This window comes from Pogona vitticeps, chromosome 2, assembly GCF_051106095.1.
Source record: "Pogona vitticeps strain Pit_001003342236 chromosome 2, PviZW2.1, whole genome shotgun sequence".
Lineage (NCBI taxonomy): Eukaryota > Metazoa > Chordata > Lepidosauria > Squamata > Agamidae > Pogona > Pogona vitticeps.
In genome coordinates, this window is record NC_135784.1 from 108866120 (window position 1) to 108886536 (window position 20417).

Here is a 20417-nt window from a genome sequence, read left to right on the forward strand (position 1 = left end):
TTTACTTAAATTCCTCTGAAGACACAGGGCTCCTTCTCCCTCCCATCCAGGATAGGCTATTCACAACTGAAGGCAGAACACAGGTTTGTTTAGGCAGAGATACTGCTGGCTAACTCGGATTCTCACTACACAAGGAAAACCAACAATATATCACAGAACAAACAAACCCGTTCTGCAGTAATTCTGTCAGCTGCATCTGTGTGGCTTGTCTCTTCTGCTATTTAGTGTCACTGACTGACCAAACAAATGGAAACAAATACTTAAGGAATGTAACCTTCCAGTGCCCTCCTATGAAAACATTGGAACACAGGATGTATGTTCCACTCTCCTCACATAGAACAGCACAGGTCCCAGGCAGTCAGGTGCAGTGCCAGTGATTTTGTGGTACTCTGGGAACTTTTACTGAACACCAGTGGCCTTTCTGCATTGCTGCCCTCAGTACACTCTCTTCTAGCACTCACCTGATAAGCTAAATCCAGACTGGTGAAGATTCCTTACTGGAGGTGTCTGCCTAGTAGGTGATCCTCGAGTAGAGCCTGCAGGTGTGCCCCCTTTAGGTGTTGTTGTCAAGTCAAACACAGGCCCATCATACATGCCCCTTGGCACGGCATGCATTTCAGCCATCTGTCAGAAGCAAGAGAGGAAAGCAGCCTTAATTTATTTATTTATTTATTGGACTTATATACCGCCCCATAGTGCTACAAGCACTCTCCGGGTGGTTTACAATTTTTTAATTATACAGGCTACACATTGCCCCCCCAGCAAGCTGGGTACTCATTTTACTGACCTCGGAAGGATGGAAGGCTGAGTCAACCTTGAGCCGGCTACCTGGGATTTGAACCCCAGGTCGTGAGCACAGTTTTAGCTGCAGTACAGCGTTTTAACCACTGCGCCACGAGGCTCTTTAATAGCAGTAATACATTGGCTTCCGTTACAAGTAGCAGCAACTTCTTCACTTTCATAGGTTAGAAACCTACTACAGATTTCTGCCCGGATAAATCACACTGGCCATGTGACCACGGAAAGATTGTCTTCGGACAAACGCTGGCTCTATGGCTTGAAGAGTGGGATGAGCGCCGCCCCCTAGAGTCGGACATGACTGGACAAAAAATTGTCAAGGGGAACCTTTACCTTACTAGCACCAATAGCATAACCTTCAGCGGCAAATTGCTGCAAGTTAAGAAATCAGAGCAGGCTTTTCCTATTGCACTCGGAGTCATGATTGGTGTGTGTTAAGAATGCCTACACCACCTCCTTAGCTTGTAGCAATTCACTGCTGAAAGATACATCAGCAGGTGTAACAAAAAAGAAGGCATTATATAGACATCAGTCACCTACTATGGTAGAAACCTGCTACCCAATAAGACAATGTAAAGAACTAAATATGGAAAGACTGTTTGAAGAAAAGAAACAAAATCAGCTGTGCATGTCTGGTCAGTGATACATATACATAAGCATGCCCTTCTCTATGTGTAGAAAGCACAATAATATTGAGTACATTTGTATCTTTTGCAGGCAATGTCTGAGATAGAAAGTTATGTGGCAAAAGGTTATGTTGGTGTACTTCTACCAACATTCTCCTTCCAGAAGATGGGGCATCAGTGGCTACTCCCATATGACACAATGCTTCAAACATAGCTGGCTGGGTTTAGGTACGTGGCTTCAGACCCAGAGGTTGGGGGTTCAACTCCCCACAGTGCCTCCTGTGAATAAAGCCAACCTATACTGCTTTGGGCAAGCTGCAGGAGAAGGCAATATGAGCTGATGCTGAAAGAAAGGTTATCCCCTCTTAAAAACCCTCTCCTTCGAAGACTGCCTCCTCCAATCCAGGCTTCTCTATTTTACCTTCCTCCTTGCTTTGATGCGCTTGTAGACATAGTCTGAGAAAGGGGTGCCAGGAATGAAACGTCCAGTTCCTTGTGTGACATGAAGGTTGCCATCTTCCAGCATGATCTTCCCCTGGCAAATGACAACCAGTGGGGCTCCACGTAGCTCCATTCCTTCAAATATGTTGTATTCAGCAGCCTACAAAACACAGGAAACAACATGAATCAAGCACTTATCCATCTAATTGTTGAGATTTTGATCTCAAAATGTATTAAATATAAATGTTGTATAGTGAAAGTAAAATGGCTGATTTTACCTGAGTCATGTATTCAGGTGTGGGTACCAAGGTTTAAGACTTGATGTTGTACAGCTGCTGTACATGATGCAATCTTATGTAAGTAGAAAATGAAGTAATGTATTTTCTGATTGGTCCCACAACTGTACCTAAGTCATGTGTAAATGGGACATTTTATCTGCTGTAAGTCAGATCACTTATTTCTATGCTATGTGTTATGTCATGTCATCTCATCCTGCCAGATGAATGAATGTCTATGCTCTGCATATATGTAAATAGACTAAGTTGAATTTTACTCTCTCAATTATAGTGTCTTTGCAACCTGATATCTCCTAACTCTGCTTATATCCTGAGAACACATATTAAACCAAATTCTCAACACTAATGAAGTACCCAGTCTTCAGATACAAATGCTGAAAACATATTTAAATAGGTTTAAGTGGTGTGACAAGGCATGAGGTATGAACTTTGCTGTCAGCATCAGGAAACTGCATGGCTTTTAAATAATATGAAAGTCCAGACTTTTGAAAAAACATGTACAGAGAGGCACTTTGAATTAAAGGACTGAAAACACAGTTTCAGGTCTTTTTGCCAACAAGCAATGACTGCTTTGATTCCACAGTCTAAGCAAATATGAACAAATACAAACACTGTAGAAATACAAATTTAAAAAACTGTAGTATTTGACTGACCTCAAGTTCACATTGGCAGAGGTCAGTTCACTATCTGTAGCCCATTAAGCAGCTATCTTCAATGTTTGAAACCATTATCTCATTTCTCCTTGCCCAGAAAAAGACTTACTGACTGGTGGCTTTTAGCAGAGACAATTTTCACTGCATCAGGATCCCATATGACCAGGTCACTGTCTGACCCCACAGCAATTCTCCCCTTCCTCGGGTACATGTTGAAGATCTTGGCAGCGTTGGTGCTACTTACAGCTACAAACTGGTTTTCATCCATTTTGCCTGTAGCCTGTTAAGTATAAACCATGCACAGGAAGGTAAGGGAATGGCACCTAAACCATACTGCGACACACACCAACATTTCAAGCAACTCTCTTCAACATTCTCTTCTGGTCCTGGGCAAAATATCTTCTTTTCACTCTAAAAATGTAGGCAAATAATATATAGCCAATTATGTTGAAACATGAAAAAGGCTAGGCCCCTTTCAATTCTGTATGGATAGTATTCGTTGCCAATTAGACACCTGACAATCACCTATTTCCAAGACAATAATAAAGCTGAAACTAATTTATTGTTTATTTTATTACAAATATTTATACCCCACCTTTTTCCTTAAAAGGACACAGGGTGGGTTACATCATTAAGAGATAGTATTTAAAAGCTAAAAACAGTACATATACACATAGTAAATCAGAATTAAATAACTATTATATCAAAAATGGTAAATGGAATCAATACTACAAACACATTTAAAAGCAACAGAGAGTAACAATCCATTTTTAAAAACCCTCCCAGATCGCTAGTCACTAAGCAAAAGCCTGCATGAACAGGATGGTATTTGCTTGCCTGTAGAAAGAGAGCAAATATGGAGCCAGCCCAGCTTCCCATGAGAGGGGAGTTCCACAGTCTGCATTCAAAGACAAAGAAAGCCTGCTTCTATGTCCCCACCAAGCACCACTGTGAGGATGGTGGGACCAAGAGAAAAGCCTCCCATGAGCATCTTAATTCCCAGACTGGCTTACAGATGGAGATGCTGTCTTTGAGATAGCTTGGACCCAAGCCATTTACGGCTTTATAGATTAAAACCAGAACTCTGAATTGTACCTATCCAGTGTGTTATGGCTGAAGTCTCTTGCACAGCCATCTATATATTACATCCTATACATATGCAGCCCTATTCAATCATTTAACTCTCCTTCTCCCCATTCCTACTTCTCCAAAGTATGGGCTTTTTTTTTTTTTTTTTTTTTTGGCTGAACTTGATTTCAAGACAGGGGACCAAGCAGAGGCAGTCATGGTCTGATTCCAGCCCACAGGCCAGACACTTTTCATACCTGCAGGCAAGGGAAACCTAAGGCATAGGCTAATGTTTCAATTCACTAGGCTTGAACAGAATATTACAGGTGGGAGTGAAGAGAGAAGGAATGAAAAATGCAGGCAAATAGTGACTTGCAGTGCCTTAAATACAATGCTTTGTTAAATTCTCATTTCCAACAGGTAAATAGCATAGTAAATTCAGAAATGAACCATCCTTTCCCAAATTCTGAATATTCTCAGTACATTAGAAGGAGGAGCCTCATCACAGGAACAGCTACATCATTCCCTCAACCCACCCTGCTCCCCATCCTCTTTCCTTACCACTGCCTTGTCCCAGATAACTGACATCCGTTCCTCAATCCCATTAGTTCCTTCTGGGATGGCAGTGAAGTTGTCTTTCCCAATTGCTTTCTGCGCTGTACTGAATGTACAATGTGCACTTCCTGAGACTTGCAGGTCCCCACTTGGAGGTGCAGGGAGAAACAAAACAAAACAAAAAATAAAATATTAGCCAGCCATGTTCTTCATCAATTCATACAAACTATGATAAAAAGGAGCAATAGCAGAAATAGAGGATAATCCTAACTAAAATTAGAACAAAATCTTGCGAAATGTTTTTAAAAAGCAGATACATTGTTCTGCTGGATACAAAACGAGAACAGAGGGAATTCTGACAATCACTTTGTTTCCCTGTCTCTGCGTTGCTGGGATTACTCATGTAAATAATAAGATAGGAATGACAGAATGAAAAGCCTCACTGAAGACAGCTATAACTTAGAAGTGCCTATGCACAGAATTTTTAAAATCAAAATGCATCACTGAAATTTGCTTGCAATGTCAAGTTAAGGGACTAGAGCCACAAGACAATGGCAAACAACCTGTTTTGACTGGCTGCTTCTAACAGCCTCTTCACTACATGTGGTTTGTTTCCTTGAAGAAGGCCATACTAGACAAGGAAAAACGTTCACAATGGCAAGAATGATTTATTTTTCTTGCCTTTAGCTAAACCCAGATACACGTTTGGGAAAGTAAACAAATTCAAAATATATCGCATTTTTTCCTAATTGGCATATCTATGCCACAAGAAAGGACATGATAAAAACATCACAATTATCTTGACTTACATAATCTAAAAATTATTTTAAACAGTACATTAAGCAAGAATTCTCCTTCATTTATAAAGCCAAAGATAGCCATGCTGGTCCATGAGATCAAAGCAATACAAGGACATTGCCCACATGTGGATTTTGGACTTCATTCAATTTCAATTTCACTTAAAATCTCTTTCAAAGTTTGTGTAATACCTAGAAATTGAGCCACCTGCTTTGGCCTGTCATACTTGTACGATTGTGACACTAGAGGGCAGCAACAAGCAGCAGTAAAGACCTACAGTATCTCTCATATCAAGGATTATGCAGAGTTCCATGAGTAGAAACTTCCTACTTCCTGGCTTCTGCTAGCTGCCAAGAGACTCTCAGTTGAAAGGATGCATGGTAATTGAACAAGAAAAGGGAAAATCCTTAAAGCCATGTCTAAACACTAAGAAGGGAAACTAGAAATATCTGTTGGCTTCCAGATGGACTCTGCATCTGATTTTTCTGATTCAAAGAGACTCATGGCCTCAGTCTGGACCTCTGAACCAAAGTCCTAATCCAGTGATAATCTCTATCTCCTCTTAATAATTTGGAGCCATATGTCTGCTTTTCTGCAGAAGGAGATTTGTGTCAGTTAGATTTGTTCTACTAGAATCAACACAAGCAGTCAGGAGGAGGAACTGCCATCATGCAAGCCTCCAGAGAACTGAACCCAAGTGTACACAGAGCTTAAGAGAAGCAGGTGTGGTTCCTTTTCTTTGAAGCCAAGTATGGGGCTGTAAGGAAGCACAGAATTCATATATTCCACAAGGGAAATATAACAATGGCCTAAGATTTCAAATTCAATTCCTGTAACTATATTATTTGTGAGATCTCCATGCTAGTCTGTTCCAATCCAACACACATTTTCTCTTCCAGTCTCCAGTCAACACACACTAGACATCTAAGATTAAGGAACTGATTCAGCCACTATCTATATACAGAATTATATTTCTAGTTAATAGGGCCCCACTAATCCGATTGAAAATCAACTAAATATCCCTCAGAGATAACTGATTCCACTTACATGGTTTTCTTTATACAGTCGTGCCCCGCTTAATGATTACCCCGCATTATGACAAATCAGCTTCATGATGATGTTTTTGTGATCGCATTTGCAATCGCAAAACAATGTTTTAAATGGGGGAATTTCGCTGCGCGATGATCAGTTCCCTGTTTTGGGAACCGATTCTTCGCATTACGACAATCAAAACAGCTGATCGTCGGGTTTTTTTAGCCGCCTAGAGTAGTCCTCCGCGACTAGATAGGCGGGATATAAATAAAATAAAATAAATAAATAAATAAAATTTCAAAATGGCCGCCGGGTGCTCAAAATGGCTCCCCGCTGTGCTTAGGGATGGATTCCTCGCTATACAGGCACCGAAAATGGCCACCGTATGGAGGATCTTCGCTGGACTGTGAGTTTTTAGCCCACTGGAACGCATTAACCGGGTTTTAATGCGTTTAAATGGGTTTTTTATTTTCGCTTTACGATGTTTTCGTTCTACAGCGATTTCGCTGGAATGAATTAATGTTGTTAAGTGAGGCACCACTGTATACCATTCCTGAGCAAATATTACTCCTTTTTCAACACTGCTATTATCCTTGAAACCTGACCAAGTTACAATTCCATATGCCACAAAAACAAAGCCCAGCACCCTCCAAATGACCAAGGTCATGTATATAGAGCAAGATGGGAAATATATGATCCACAGACCACATGTGAGACCAAAGCCCATTTCTTCGTCCTTAAACTCCCTAATCCAAGTCTGTTCTTCCATTTGAAAAGGAAAATTGTGCTTTTACAAGCATCCATAAGTGGCAATACTCTTTGAGCATACAACATGTATGCACACTGCTGCCATTTTGGGGGCACAATAGGTTAAAAAAAAAAGAACAAAAAACCAAAACAAAACAAACAACAAAACGTCCCTGAAGCATCCACTGGGGCTGGCTGAAATTATGGAAGCTGGACACAAAGGAAACCAATGTGGACTACACTATGTCATGATGGTCTGTTCCAATCTGCTCCTAATCTCATTAGGTCTAAGGACATTATTTGGAGATTATGCCAATAATCAGTTACTTAAACATATAAATGGCCTGCCCATGCCACACCTCAAGAGCAACACGTTATGAATCAAATCCTGTAACAATGGTTTTGAATGGCAGGCTTTCCCTTTCCTGTAACTACCAACCTGGCCAGTAAGGAGTTGATGTAATCAGGGGTTGTTGGATCTGGACTCAGAGGGGGGGAAGTCACAAATGCAGCTGCCTTTGCCCAGTTTTTGCTCCAATAGTGTGTTCCATCTGTTCCAAGACTAGCTGTAATTGGCTCACCAAACACTACATTACCTGGTGGCGGTGAAGAAAAACGTAATACAAGTTATGGTCAAGAATAATACAGAAAACAGGAGTTTGAAAGAGGAATTTGGTATGTGGTAGCTTTGCGTGGGAACAGCTACATATTTATAACATGTCGTCCAGTTCTGTTAACCTTGAATATAGTAGATAGTTAATTAAAGCTGGCTGAAAAAAATGCAGATCACCTGAAGTCATGGGCCTTTTGTATTTCTTGGACTTCAGCGGGAACTCCCTCAGGGACTTTAGTCAAGAAATCAAAATCCTCACAGGAGTTTTCAGTTATTCACAGGTGGGGAAAGAGGTTTCTGTCAGCCATTGCATCCCTTTGAAGAAAACAGAGGAAATGGATGGGAGCAGCTAAATTTTGTGGAAGCCACAAGGGATTAGGGGACCAGCAGTCTCTTTGATAACTAGGCTGGGCACAGGGTGCCTCCCAAAAAAATCTGCAAGTCTACTAATACCTTGCAGCTCCCATACAATTTAGACACTCCCACTCATTTCCTCTGTCTCCCCTGCTGGAAGACATAATGGTTGAAGAAGCCTTCATTCCCCACCTATGAGTAATTCTGTCTGAGGGAAATCCTGGTGAATTCTGGAGGCTGAATTCCAAGAATACAAAAGTCCCAAGCCTAATAATTAAATTGGATTGTAGACTGCTTCTAGGCAAAAATCAGATGAGTACTAAAGCTCTAAGCAAGCTGGAAGACAGCCTACCTATTTAAAAATGTCTCTCAATGTAACTAGCAGCTGGACTGGGACAAATCACTACTGTTAAAACTGCCATTAACTAGCCCAAGGTCACTAAATGAACTTCATAACCATGTCACAGATTAACCTATCCTCACAGGGCTTCTTGTGAAGAGAGAACTGAGTGAAATAAGGCTAGAGTATGTATAAATGCATTGAATAAAAAAATTGCAATATCCCCCAAGATGGGGGGGGGACCTTTCTGCTTAGGCAGCAGCATCTTGTAAAACAAAACCTGCTTTAATAGCATTACTTACACAAGATCTACTGAACAGTGGCACCCTTGTTGTGGAATTCATTTCCCACAAGACTTAGGCCTTGGAGGTTATCAAGAAAATTACAGAAACTTTTGTTTAGACAGACCTTGGCTACTTTTAATAATATTTGTTTGGGCTTTACACACGTTGGTGGCCTTTGTTCTTCCAGGTGTTTTAATAAACCATTCTGCAATCGAGCTGTGGGGATACATGGAGAGGTATAATTTTTAAAAGGAAAATATGAATTTGGAAAGGCAAAGTCACTGAAAGAAAATTCACTGATACAAGCAGCAGATACAGGAACAAAGCAAACCCTTTGAGCCAGATAACACCTGTGGGGAGGAATCTAAAGATACCCACCTTTTTTCCTGGCTTGTGAAATTAGGTCAGCTGCACTCTTGCTCATTACTTTGGTCACATACAAGGGGCAGTTGGTCTGGCCGGCAATGGTGATAGCACGGAAGACAGCTTCTGCTTCCAACTGGAAACAGAAGGTGAACTATGAATTCACTAAAGATCAGAGAGGATCAGTAATCTCACATGACATAATTAATTTCATCATGGTATGTGACCTTTCACAGTGGAATCATTAAAAGAAAATCAAACCTGTAAATAGCAGAAGCATTACAACATAAAATATTCACCTGCTAAACATGTTCCAATTTTATCTAACGCAACCACAGCTTTATACTTCACAAGTTTGCCTTCCACAGCTGTCTGTATCCATACATACACCCCTGCATGCCCAACATTCACCATCATTCATGCATTTTGCAACAGAAAAGGTAGTCCATATGATGTGCTGCAGGAGCTTTGGGGGCTTTAAAAGGTGAAAGCCAACACCTCCTGTTACGTGAGATATTATTTCTGAACTAAGCTGCTGCATTCACTCTTAATGTGCTAGAGGGCCAGCTGGTGAGTTAAAGCAGTGTTTGGCTAGACAGAGAGGACAAGTTCTATACAGACATTTAGCTGTAAAAAAGGAGAGTGACGAATGAAGAGGGAGACTGCTTAGGTTAGAGATGGTCATTAGACAAGTAGCTGAAGAAGTGGAATTCACTAAATTAATGAGGATGGCAATTTTTAGGCGTGGGATTTTTGGATTTTTTTGAACTGAACTATCACAATTCACCAAGAATTCCCCCAGTCAGAATTCTAACACCTATTACCAAAAACTCCAAATCCTCAGTGGAGTTTCAGGACACATGTTTCAGAGAAGTTTCTCTGCAGAGAAGGGCATGCTGGGCTTCAGGTGTGTGTGTTGAAACTCCTCTGAGACTTGGATTTTTTCACTACAGACACTAGAATTCTGGCTGGGGTAATTACTGTGAACGGAGGTAGCTACAGTGGAAAAAAATTTCCAGATTTCCATGCCTTGACTTTTTATATATCATAACCTTTGCTGTTCTAACAGCAGTGGTATGCATCTCTACAATAAGCAAAAGCCCTCAATTCCCATTTTTATATGCAGATCAAGGAGAAGCTGTTTGATAGCATTTCTCATCCGGATGGGTGGGTGACATCTAGAGAAACAATATATAGACTTGGTTTCTCCAGTACAGTGGAACCTCTACTTCCGAACTTAATCCATCCCAGAAGATGTTCGTTAGTTGAAATGTTCGTAAGTAGAAGCAAAATTCCCATAGGAATGCACTGAAAACCGATTAATCCATTCCGGCCAAAGAAAAAAAATACCCAAAAAAATGAAAATAAACAGAGCAAGTCCCACGCTGGGACTGGAAAAAAACCAAACAAAAAACAAAGAAATCCAAAAATAAACATTGGAAGAAAAATCACCAAAAACAACACAGAAACATAACCCCCCCCCAGCCCAAGCCTAACCTCCAAACCCCATCCAGAACACTATTTTTAAAAGGAAAAAGCAGCACCTTACTGGTCCAAAGTCTCCCGCCCTTTTCCCCTGCCTTTTTCCATTCGTACGTTGAAGCTCCGTTCACAAGTTCAAGCAAAATTTTGCAAACGGAGCTGTTCGTAAGTTGAAATGTTCATAGGCAGGGACATTCATAAGTAGAGGTTCCACAGTACTCTCAACATTGAAGTACTGATCTCAAAATATGAAATAAATTAAAAATGCCAAAGAACCAAATGCTGCAGATCCACAAGATTTTCTGACTAACAAATCTGTTTTTACTGAGCACTCAGTACATGTATTTCAAACCAGTCCTTTGGTTTACTGACTACTCTGGTTATTTTTTAAAAAATTTGGTTATCACCCCAGCCTAAATATAAGTGCCTTTTAGAAATCTAGTAATATACTACATCGGTTGAAATCTGGTAGAAAGTCTCAACTAGAATAGGACCATGGAATCAGTGGGGATCTGGTAAAGCAATTCCTCTGTATGTTCCGTTGATTCAATGGGCCTACCCTATTTGTGACTCACCAGTGGATTTTAGCCATTACTTCTCACTTCAACAAAAGCTATTACTCACAACGAAATGGACAGAGGCACCCTCAAACATTACTCTTACTAGACAAAAACTACAGAACATCTCTTTCCCTCTTTTTCTGTTTCATACACCTGCACATTCTCAACTTTCAGAAACACTGATTGAAATCAGTTTGTGAACCAAAGCTGTAGTTAATTCACTGATTAAAGAATGTAGCCCTCATCTGTTCTGTAACTTGACTATAGCTGTGTTGGAGAGGAACTGACTTACAGCTGGTCATTTGCTCAGTTCACATTACTGTCTCGATTAGTAGAGCTTTCCTCCTCCCTAGGATCCTGTAGACCATTTTTGCCTCCCATGACATCAGGGGCCTGTAATGTTTGTATCTTGCTTGCAGTTAGAAATTTCAACACTCGGTCAAGCGAGATATCTTTGGAGCATTACATCATACACTGTTCAGCTTGACATCATCCCAAAATGCTTTCTGACTGCCAGGTGTTGACTAGAAGAGGTTCAACACTGACATTTTAAAGAAGGAAAGGAGAAATAAGTTCTCAAGAGACTGTCCTAAAACTGTATAGATAAAACTTAGCTCAGGCACTGCCATACACAGAACATATATTTTCTTCTAAATGCATTATAGAAGAATATGAATACAGATTATTAGGCCATCTTCCTTAACATCAATCAATTCCAATACAACGGAGACAATTTAAATTTAATCTGATATTGTTATAAAGGTACATGTAAAAATAGATTTATTTTGTAGAGAGCTTTGTGGTGCAGCGGTTAAACTACAGAACTGCATGCAGTCAACCCTCTGCTCATGACCAGAGTTTGATTCTGACGGGCTCAGGTAGCCAGCTGAAAGTTGACACAATCTTCCATTCTTCTGAGACTTAATTTAGCTTGTGAAGGCAGAGGCACAACTGGGCAGAGGCACAATGTGCAGCCTGCATAATTAAACTATAAATCGCCTAGAGAGTGATTTAACTGCTGTGTGGTGCAACATAAGCAGAACACTTCATTTTTCATGTCCACCATGAAAATGAATATATTGGGACGTGATACGACCAAATCAGCGCAAACATGTTTAAAAGCATCAGAAAATTCAAAGATGCATTCCGTCCAAGGCAGCATGAATATATCTCCAAGACCTGGTGTTGAGAAGTACAATAAGAAAATCATAAGCAGGACATTCTTGTTATATTTAGTTTACAATCTTATTTTTGTTGTGAGCCTCTCTGAACATATTTTATTATTATTTTTAATCTTAACCTCTTATTTACTGGCTGAAATTCTACTGCTTGGTCATAACTTGAATAGGCCCACTAAATCAGAGGGGATAGTTGTGGTTTCCATATAAGCAACACAATTACAGTCACTGTTTATATTCATGTAGATGTTACCTCAGTTAGTTTGACGAGTTGTATTTTACATTTTCAGCGTTTATGCATAAGGTCTGAGTGACTACTGAGCGATGAAAAGATGAAATACTGTATATTTTTTTGAACAATAGAAGAGCATAGCAGCTTCTCCTTTAATTTAAAGGAGGGAAACTATACCAAGCAATTTCACATATGAATTTTACTACAGCCAATTGGGATAACTAAGTGGAGTGTGCTACAGCTGCACTGGATGTTTATTCCTAAATATGCACACACAGAGATGCCTACACAGAGCATTAGAGAAGAAAGGGGGCTGGAGTGGCACCGATGTTGTGCATTATTTCTAAGGCGGTGCAATAAGATGTTTGACTCTGGGGACCACACTATGAGCAGTCAGGCAGTCATTAAAATGATGAATGCCCTGTAAGCCAGGCCTTGTCTTGTACTCTTGAAGAAATAAAGATCTGCACATGCACTTCTTTCACATATGCTATGAAAAAATATGAAATTAAGAGGCGCACCATGAAGAAACTCCACCATTACTCTTCATTTATTACACAATGACACAGGTTTAGACATCTCTGGCTTATGAAGCAATTTTTGCCCTAGAACTGTAAACTGATATTTTGTACAACATTCCTGATTGCCACAATAGTACATTTGCTATATGGCTACAAGCATTCAGCACTGTCCAAGGTCCAAGAACCATGCTACACATATTGTAAGCATTTGTACCAGAGAAGTCATGTGTGGTTTACACATGATCCCACCCATTCCTCAGTTCTATATTATGAGCTGTTCATAACATTCAGAAACACTGAATCAGCGACAGGACCACACAGGCATGAAACAGCTGTCTCAGACATCAAATTATACACGTTTAAGATTATTTCTCCTTTCTCCTTTGAATACGCAAAGCCAACTATAAAAAAATATAGCAAGACAAAATTGTGTAAAATTGTACTATGATGACTAGAACCAAATGTCTTCCAAAACCAATGGCAGAAGCAAGTTAGCATTTAACATACACCAACCTTCCTATTTAAAGACAATTATAGTAATGAAAGTATTATACAGAAATGGTGATTCTTACAATTTCTGGCCCTTGTGGGTACAGAATTCTGTAGCTTAGCAATAAGTAGTGCTTTCCTTTCGCTGATGAAAAACCACAATGACCAGAATTGCCTATAGCACTGGAGTACAAAAGGACTACAGCAAAATAGTGATTGTAAAATTAAATTAAGATGCACCTCGATTAATAGGTTAAACAATAAAAATTCCAGATACTAATACAGTGGTGCCCTGTATAGCGAGGTTAATCCGTTCCGGATTAACCTTCGCTATGCGAAAACATCGCTGTACTGGCAAGGAAAGCCTATTGGAATGCATTAAACTTAGTTTAATGCGTTCCAATAAGCGTCCAAACTTACCCCTCCAGCGATGTTTTCGCGTCCGGCGGCCATTTTGAAGCTGCCGATCAGCATTAAAATGGCCACGGATGGCCCGAAATGCCCCCCCGCAGCATTTTCGCGACCTCCGTAAGCAAGGGGAGGGTGCGAAAACACTGATAGGGGGCCATTTCGGGTCATCCGGCGGCCATTTTGGAGCCGCCAATCAGCTGTTCGGCGGCTCCAAAATGGACGCCGGACGCCCCAATCGTCGCAAAGCGAGTGCGGCGATTGGGGCAGATCCGTATAGCGATCCCCAAAAAGGGATCGCTATACGGATTCTTCGTTAAACGGTGCGCTCGTTAAGCAAGGCACCACTGTACAGTGGTGCCTCGCATAACGTTTTTAATTGGTTCCAAAAAAAAAACCTTATGCAAAAAAAACTTTATGCGAAACACCATTTCCCATAGGAATGCATTGGAAACCGGTTAATCCGTTCCAACAGGCACGGATTGGCGTCCTTAAGCGAAAAAACCCATAGGAAACATTGTTAAACGATACAATGTTTCCTCCATTGGAATGTATTGAAGCTGACTCAATACATTTCAATGGCTTTGCGAAGTCAATTTTTGCAAATTTAAGTGTGTCATAAAAGGGTCAAAAATGGTTTTAAATGCTTGGATTAGCTTCTGCACCCTCTAAAATGGATGCAAAAGTTAATTTGGCTTTGATCTGACTTTTCGTTAATTTATGCTGAATTTTTCCCCCCCAACTTTTGACAGCTGTCAAAATCTGACAGCTCCATTGTTTCCTATGGGGGAGAAAAAAATTCACAAAAAATTAACGAAAAGTCAGATCAATGCCAAATTAAGTATGCACACATTTTAGAAGGTGCACTAATGATTCCAAGCATTTAAAACCATTTTTCAACATGTTAAGACACTTTTGTAATTGAAAAAATGAACATCTTTAAGTGAAGCAGGGGACCTAAAACCAAAAACGTTAAGTGAAGCATGGTCCCAAAATCACTATGTGAAAATCGCCCATAGGGAAAAACGTTATACGAAGCACAATCTGACTCTGAAAAAATAAACGTTAAGCGAAAAAAACGTTAAACGAAGCAAACGTTATGCGAGGCACCACTGTATTAGGTAAAACTCAATTGACATCTTAACAGCAACTTATAATTAGGAAACCTTTTATTCCCATGTATGTTTTGTACATCTTAAATTTAAGAAACTATAATCAGAAATTAAGGTTTCTGGACAGTTATTCTACAATGCTGATGCAACAACAGAGTGCTCTTAGTCTAATTCTCATTGCTAGCTTCTCTAAACTAAAATACTTATTTAGGTCTGTGGATTTTTTTCCTGCACCTACAATATATTCATGTTTGCACTAGAAGCTTTTTCTACTTGCTATGAAATACAGTTTTTCATTTGTGTTTGAAAACTGGAACCATCAGTGATAGCTTACCTCTTCTGGCCTACTCAGCACATGACCCTCTGGGCCAGTTATTCCCATTTCCAGCATCCTTGCTTGCTCCTAAATAATATAAATACAAGTAAATTGAGACTAGGGAGAATAATATTAATGAAGCCCACAATGAGAAAATCTGAATCTGCTTCCTCCTTCCTTTCCTTTCTTTCTTCTTGATGGAAAAAAGCACTAAAATTAAATATAGCACGTAGGTTATCACAGAGAGTGGGACAGATGTGTGAAGAAGACAGGTATGCAGTTATATCACTTAGTAAATGTTACAGTGCTAGGATTGTCAACTGATTAAAAATCATCACCCTGTTAAGCGGCTGGACATAGTATATATAACATTGTGTGGATCATACCAATGGTAATATAACTAAAGTGTCGGAACTAAGAGTTCTAAATGTTTAATAACTGAAGAATTGAGCTGGTGCACCTAAATTGCATATCTGCCTACGATTTTAATTCCCAGATTTGTCTGTTGGCTGTTGTTCTGCCAATTCTTCAGAAGGTAGAACTTGGAAGACAACCTACAATGGAACCTTGTGGTCTTCAACTGGTGAAGATCTCCATTATTAACTCAAATATTTATAATGTCTTCCCTGATTACACTTAAGGACTTACCTGACATAAAAGTCTCAGGAAAAGTCACTGGGATATATAATAAAAAGAACAAAGAACAACAACACAGCTATATTGTGTTGGTTTTAAGACTAAGATGTATTTCAGTATGATTACCAGAGATGGGTATCTCTAGTAACGAGGGTCTGGTACTGTCCATTCACCATTCCGCTGATGTCGCGGGCTCCCTTCCTATTGCTCTGGAGCGCCCGGTCGGCCAGTCACTCTTTGACCTGGTAGGGAGGCTCATCATCCCACCTCCTGCCAGGAGTAACTAGTCGACTGCGAGCTCTGGAGCTATAGGAAGGGAGTGTGAAGCTGACAGCAGCAGCAGCAGAAGAGTGAGTGGACAGTTCAGCCCCTGGGGGCCAGACCCTTGTTATGTCCACCTGTGTGGGGGTATTTGTATACGAATATGAATACCCCCATCTCTTATGATGACACAAACATTAGACTAAAATAAATCTGTTGCTTTTTAAAAGGTGCCACAATACTTTGTTTTTGTTACATGTGTTGAAACAGATTTAACATTCTGGAATAAAACTTTACAGTACATTAAATTTGTTTATATCATATCTTTTGACAATGGAAAAGGTAGTGCCTTACCTGTGCAATGATATCTCCATTTTCAGCATGAACCTGAGCTATTGCACCAAGGTCTCCCAAGAAACTAAATATCTCATACAGCTATAAAAGAGGATTTAACAGGAGAAGTGGCATTAGAAAGCAAGTATTTGTCTTCACTTGCTTTAGGCAGCAGCACAAAAATGTTGAGGTTTTTTAAAAAGTATGCTCCAATGAAAGGACTGTCACTTAAAATCAATTAAGCTAGTTAAATGGTTGTTGCGGGTTTTTCAGGCTCTTTAAAACTCCTGTCCTCTGAAGATGCCAGCCACAGAGACTGGAGAAATGTTAAGAAAAAAGCCTCCAGAATACAGCCATACAGCCCAAAAAAACTACAACAACCATCGGATCCCAGCCATGCAAGCCTTCGTGAATACATTAAGCTAGTTAAAATTTACATTTCCTAATCACACCTTTGCCTCATTAACAGGTATCTTGAGAGATAGCAAAATATTATAATAACAAAATGATTAAAAACATAGAACGAGTACCAAGGTAAGATTACAGCAATCCACAGCTAATTATATCACATGGATAAATACTGAATTCTAAGGGAATCCTTTAAAAAGCCAACAACCCACTCAAAACTGGTTCTAGCTCAGTTCTTCTCTTCTTGCTCATGAACTGAAGGCTACATCTTGTTTGCTTTACTCAGAATATTTGTCAAGGGCCCTCCATAATAAGACTTAAAGCAACTTACAAAATTGTTAACTGCAATACAATATAGCTACATTATACATTGCAGGAGCTAATATTTCATTTTTTACTGAGGACAGAACAATTCTCACCCTATTTTAAAACTTACCTCCTAAACTATGAGATCCAGAAACTTCCTTACTTAGCATTCAGTTTTAAACAGAGCTTACAAAAGAAAGAAGTCCTTGGGCCTGTAAGTGGCCTGTGAGTTCCCAACTTTATTAAAAAGATTAAGAAAATTAAAGTTTAAAAATAATGGGAGCACATCAGACCCTGCTGCACTCGTTAAGTTCATTTTTCTGAATTAGCTGCATTCTTTCTGGCAACAAGATGCTGGCTGTCCAAAAGCCACTCCTTTTTCCTTAGCTTATTCGGTTAAGTACTGTTAAGTCACTGCTACCTGTTAAACCTTTCTCCTACGACTGATTAGACATGCATAACTCTATTAACACTTATTCACTCTTTCACTGAATGTTCTTCCTAAAGGTCAGTACCAACTATTTAGTAGTGTAAAGAATAGACTTGAAATAGGCAAGCATGTCTCTGCCCTGCTCTATATGGATTGTGCTGTGTAAAACCAGCAACCAACCAAGATTCAATCAAATCATGTCATCCCAGGTTTGCAGTTCCTAGGTTAACACAAAAGCATCAATCAGAACCTTCTCGTAGGCTGAGACCCCAGGGTCATCCAAAGCAGAATTCCGTCTCTGACATGAATCAGCCAGGTTCCTTCCAGAGCATCCTTCTTTATTTGTATTCAAGTGTCACACATTTTTAAATTATAGACATATATAAAATAGAGATAAAATTAAAAACAAATTAAAATGTCAAGATAATTTAACTGTTTTAACCAGAAGCAAGCTACTTCAACAGCTTTATCTCGGCCATTTGCCAGATCTTCTTCTGTACATGTGGTGGGGCATAAACCACATGAATACAAGCGCTGCATTGATTGAATTTCTCCACAGTCACAGAAAAGTTGTCTTGTATCCTAGTACTTGATTATTCTTTAATCTTCCTCATTTGCTTTGAAGTCTATTAAGTGAATTTCAGACGGTTGAGAGTATAATCAGAGCAGATTCTCTTCCACATTCCCAGCATTTGACCCTCAGGAATATTGCCTCTGAGCATGGAAGCTTCATTAACCATCATCATCACCAGCCATTAATATAGCTGTTACAAATAAACTATATCTGTAAGTTAAACTGTGAAACATGAAGCTATATTTCACTATGGTCTTACTCTCATTAAGACCATGTCTGCTCTGTCATTCAGCAACAACACCCCCACCCCTGTAGTGTCAAAAGTGGATTATAATCACTAATTGAAATAAGATATTCTTTCATATTAATTACTAATATTAATCAGAAATTAATCCTCCTTAAGAAAAAACACACATACAAGAAAACAACATAGTACAGTTCCTACCTCTGTATTTGACATCTGGTACAAATCCTTATAGGCCATGTAAACCATAAAAGAGTTAACTCCTAGGAAATGGAAGATTAAATTAGAAAAGAAGTTGGCAAGGAAAAAATAAGGTTTTGTTCTACAATTCATTTCAATCTAGATCAGTAAGTCCACGAGTCTTATGAGAAATTACACACACATCATGGAATGGGAATCTTTGGCAAGAACTAGAAGCAAAGGAAATGTTTCTGTTTATTGTTCTATTAAGCTGTCTCTTTAGAACTGCAGTTACCAAGCCAAAGCAAGAGTAGACAATCTTCTCCCAGCTATGCAGAACAGGGGGCGACGGTGATGGGAAGTGCTTGAGCACAGCACATTATGTGACTACTGCTGCTCTGGTACCTAAATCTGTATTATGATTTACCATTACATGAAAGCTAATTCACATTGAATCCACTAGGCCAGTTTACAAGACAGATCAGTTAAGCAGCAGAATTAAATTAATAATGAAGAAAAGAATAATTAAAAATAAACAATAATAAAGATGCATTAGCTTTGGTGGTCACCCTGTATATACTGTTTACGAGAACCTGGTAAGGAAAAGTTAACCAATAAATGCATTTCTAACATTAAACAAGACGAACTTTATAAATTGTTTCCTACACTTTGAGATCAATATAACATTGCCCTTATTCTTCCAAACCACGCATCTAAGTTCATTGAACCTATCCACTTTGAGCTGGAGATATGTCTTACAGGAATGGGATGCAAAATTATTGTTTTTAGTAAACAATGGAAACATACAGAATAAAAACTTTGCTCTCATGAACAGAAGAGAATCTCTGAAAAAAAACTGGCCCCATTTCATTCTATGCAAATACTGGGAGTAGAGCAATGGTTACAAAAGAAATAATATAATAAATGAATAAAGAAACAGATAAAATATATTATAATATATTATAATATATTATAATATATTATATTATATTATAATATATTATATTATATTATAATATAATATAATATAATATAATATAATATAATATAATATAATATAATAGCATAGCATACATGTACAGAATCCTCTCTCATACAACTGGAGGACATGCAAAATGGAAATAAAATGGTCACCTTGGTATGTAAAAATACACATACAGTATATTTTGATGATGGATTTCAGAGTCACTAGGAAAATGTTGATTTGAGTAAGTAAATCTCAGTGTGCAGATCCTCTAAAACACTGGTTCTTAACCTTGGGTTACTCAGGAGTTTTGGACTGCAACTCCCAGAAGCCTTCACCACCAGCTGTCCTGACTGGGGTTTCTGGGAGTTGCAGTTCAAAAACATCCGAGTAACAAAGGTTAAGAACCACTGCTCTAAAATTTAGCATCATGTAATTAAGTCAGGGAAGAAATGGGGTTGGTTTTTGCTACTGACAAACCTTTTTCTTTTATGAGTGTCTGCACTTCCTGTTTGACACTGTCATTCCAGTGGGTGATGTCCACATGCAGCGAGTAGTCACAACAAGCCTTCCCATCGCCCCACTCTCGCCATTTCTCATAGGCTTCTATCAGGCTGGCCTCTGGCTCAGGTACAACATGGTCAACTGTGGAGGGGAAAACAACAAATTGTAGCAGAGAATTATGTCCTTCCTGCTTGCCTGGAGACGATTTCTAGCTAGTATGTGCTTAATAGGACCACCCCCCCTTACCCACTTCTGCTCTCCAACATCTATCAACAAATTTGTAGAACATCTTTCTACAAATGCATGTTCAC

The 20417-nt window shown here is 39.3% G+C and overlaps 1 protein-coding gene across 2 annotated transcripts in view; it reads right to left on the reverse strand.

Annotated features, from left to right (window-relative positions):
- Nucleotides 1–20417, reverse strand: part of DPYSL3 (dihydropyrimidinase like 3) — a 76101-nt gene that overhangs the window by 847 nt on the left and 54837 nt on the right. For both annotated transcript variants that reach the window (XM_020806617.3, XM_020806626.3), the window contains exons 4-13: nucleotides 20083–20247; nucleotides 18660–18721; nucleotides 16518–16598; nucleotides 15285–15353; nucleotides 8984–9104; nucleotides 7454–7610; nucleotides 4444–4585; nucleotides 2924–3094; nucleotides 1846–2025; nucleotides 462–624 (exon numbers count right to left, since the gene is read on the reverse strand). In XM_020806617.3, the coding sequence (XP_020662276.1) occupies nucleotides 462–624; nucleotides 1846–2025; nucleotides 2924–3094; nucleotides 4444–4585; nucleotides 7454–7610; nucleotides 8984–9104; nucleotides 15285–15353; nucleotides 16518–16598; nucleotides 18660–18721; nucleotides 20083–20247 (1311 nt within the window). The remainder of the gene's footprint in view (nucleotides 1–461; nucleotides 625–1845; nucleotides 2026–2923; nucleotides 3095–4443; nucleotides 4586–7453; nucleotides 7611–8983; nucleotides 9105–15284; nucleotides 15354–16517; nucleotides 16599–18659; nucleotides 18722–20082; nucleotides 20248–20417) is intronic.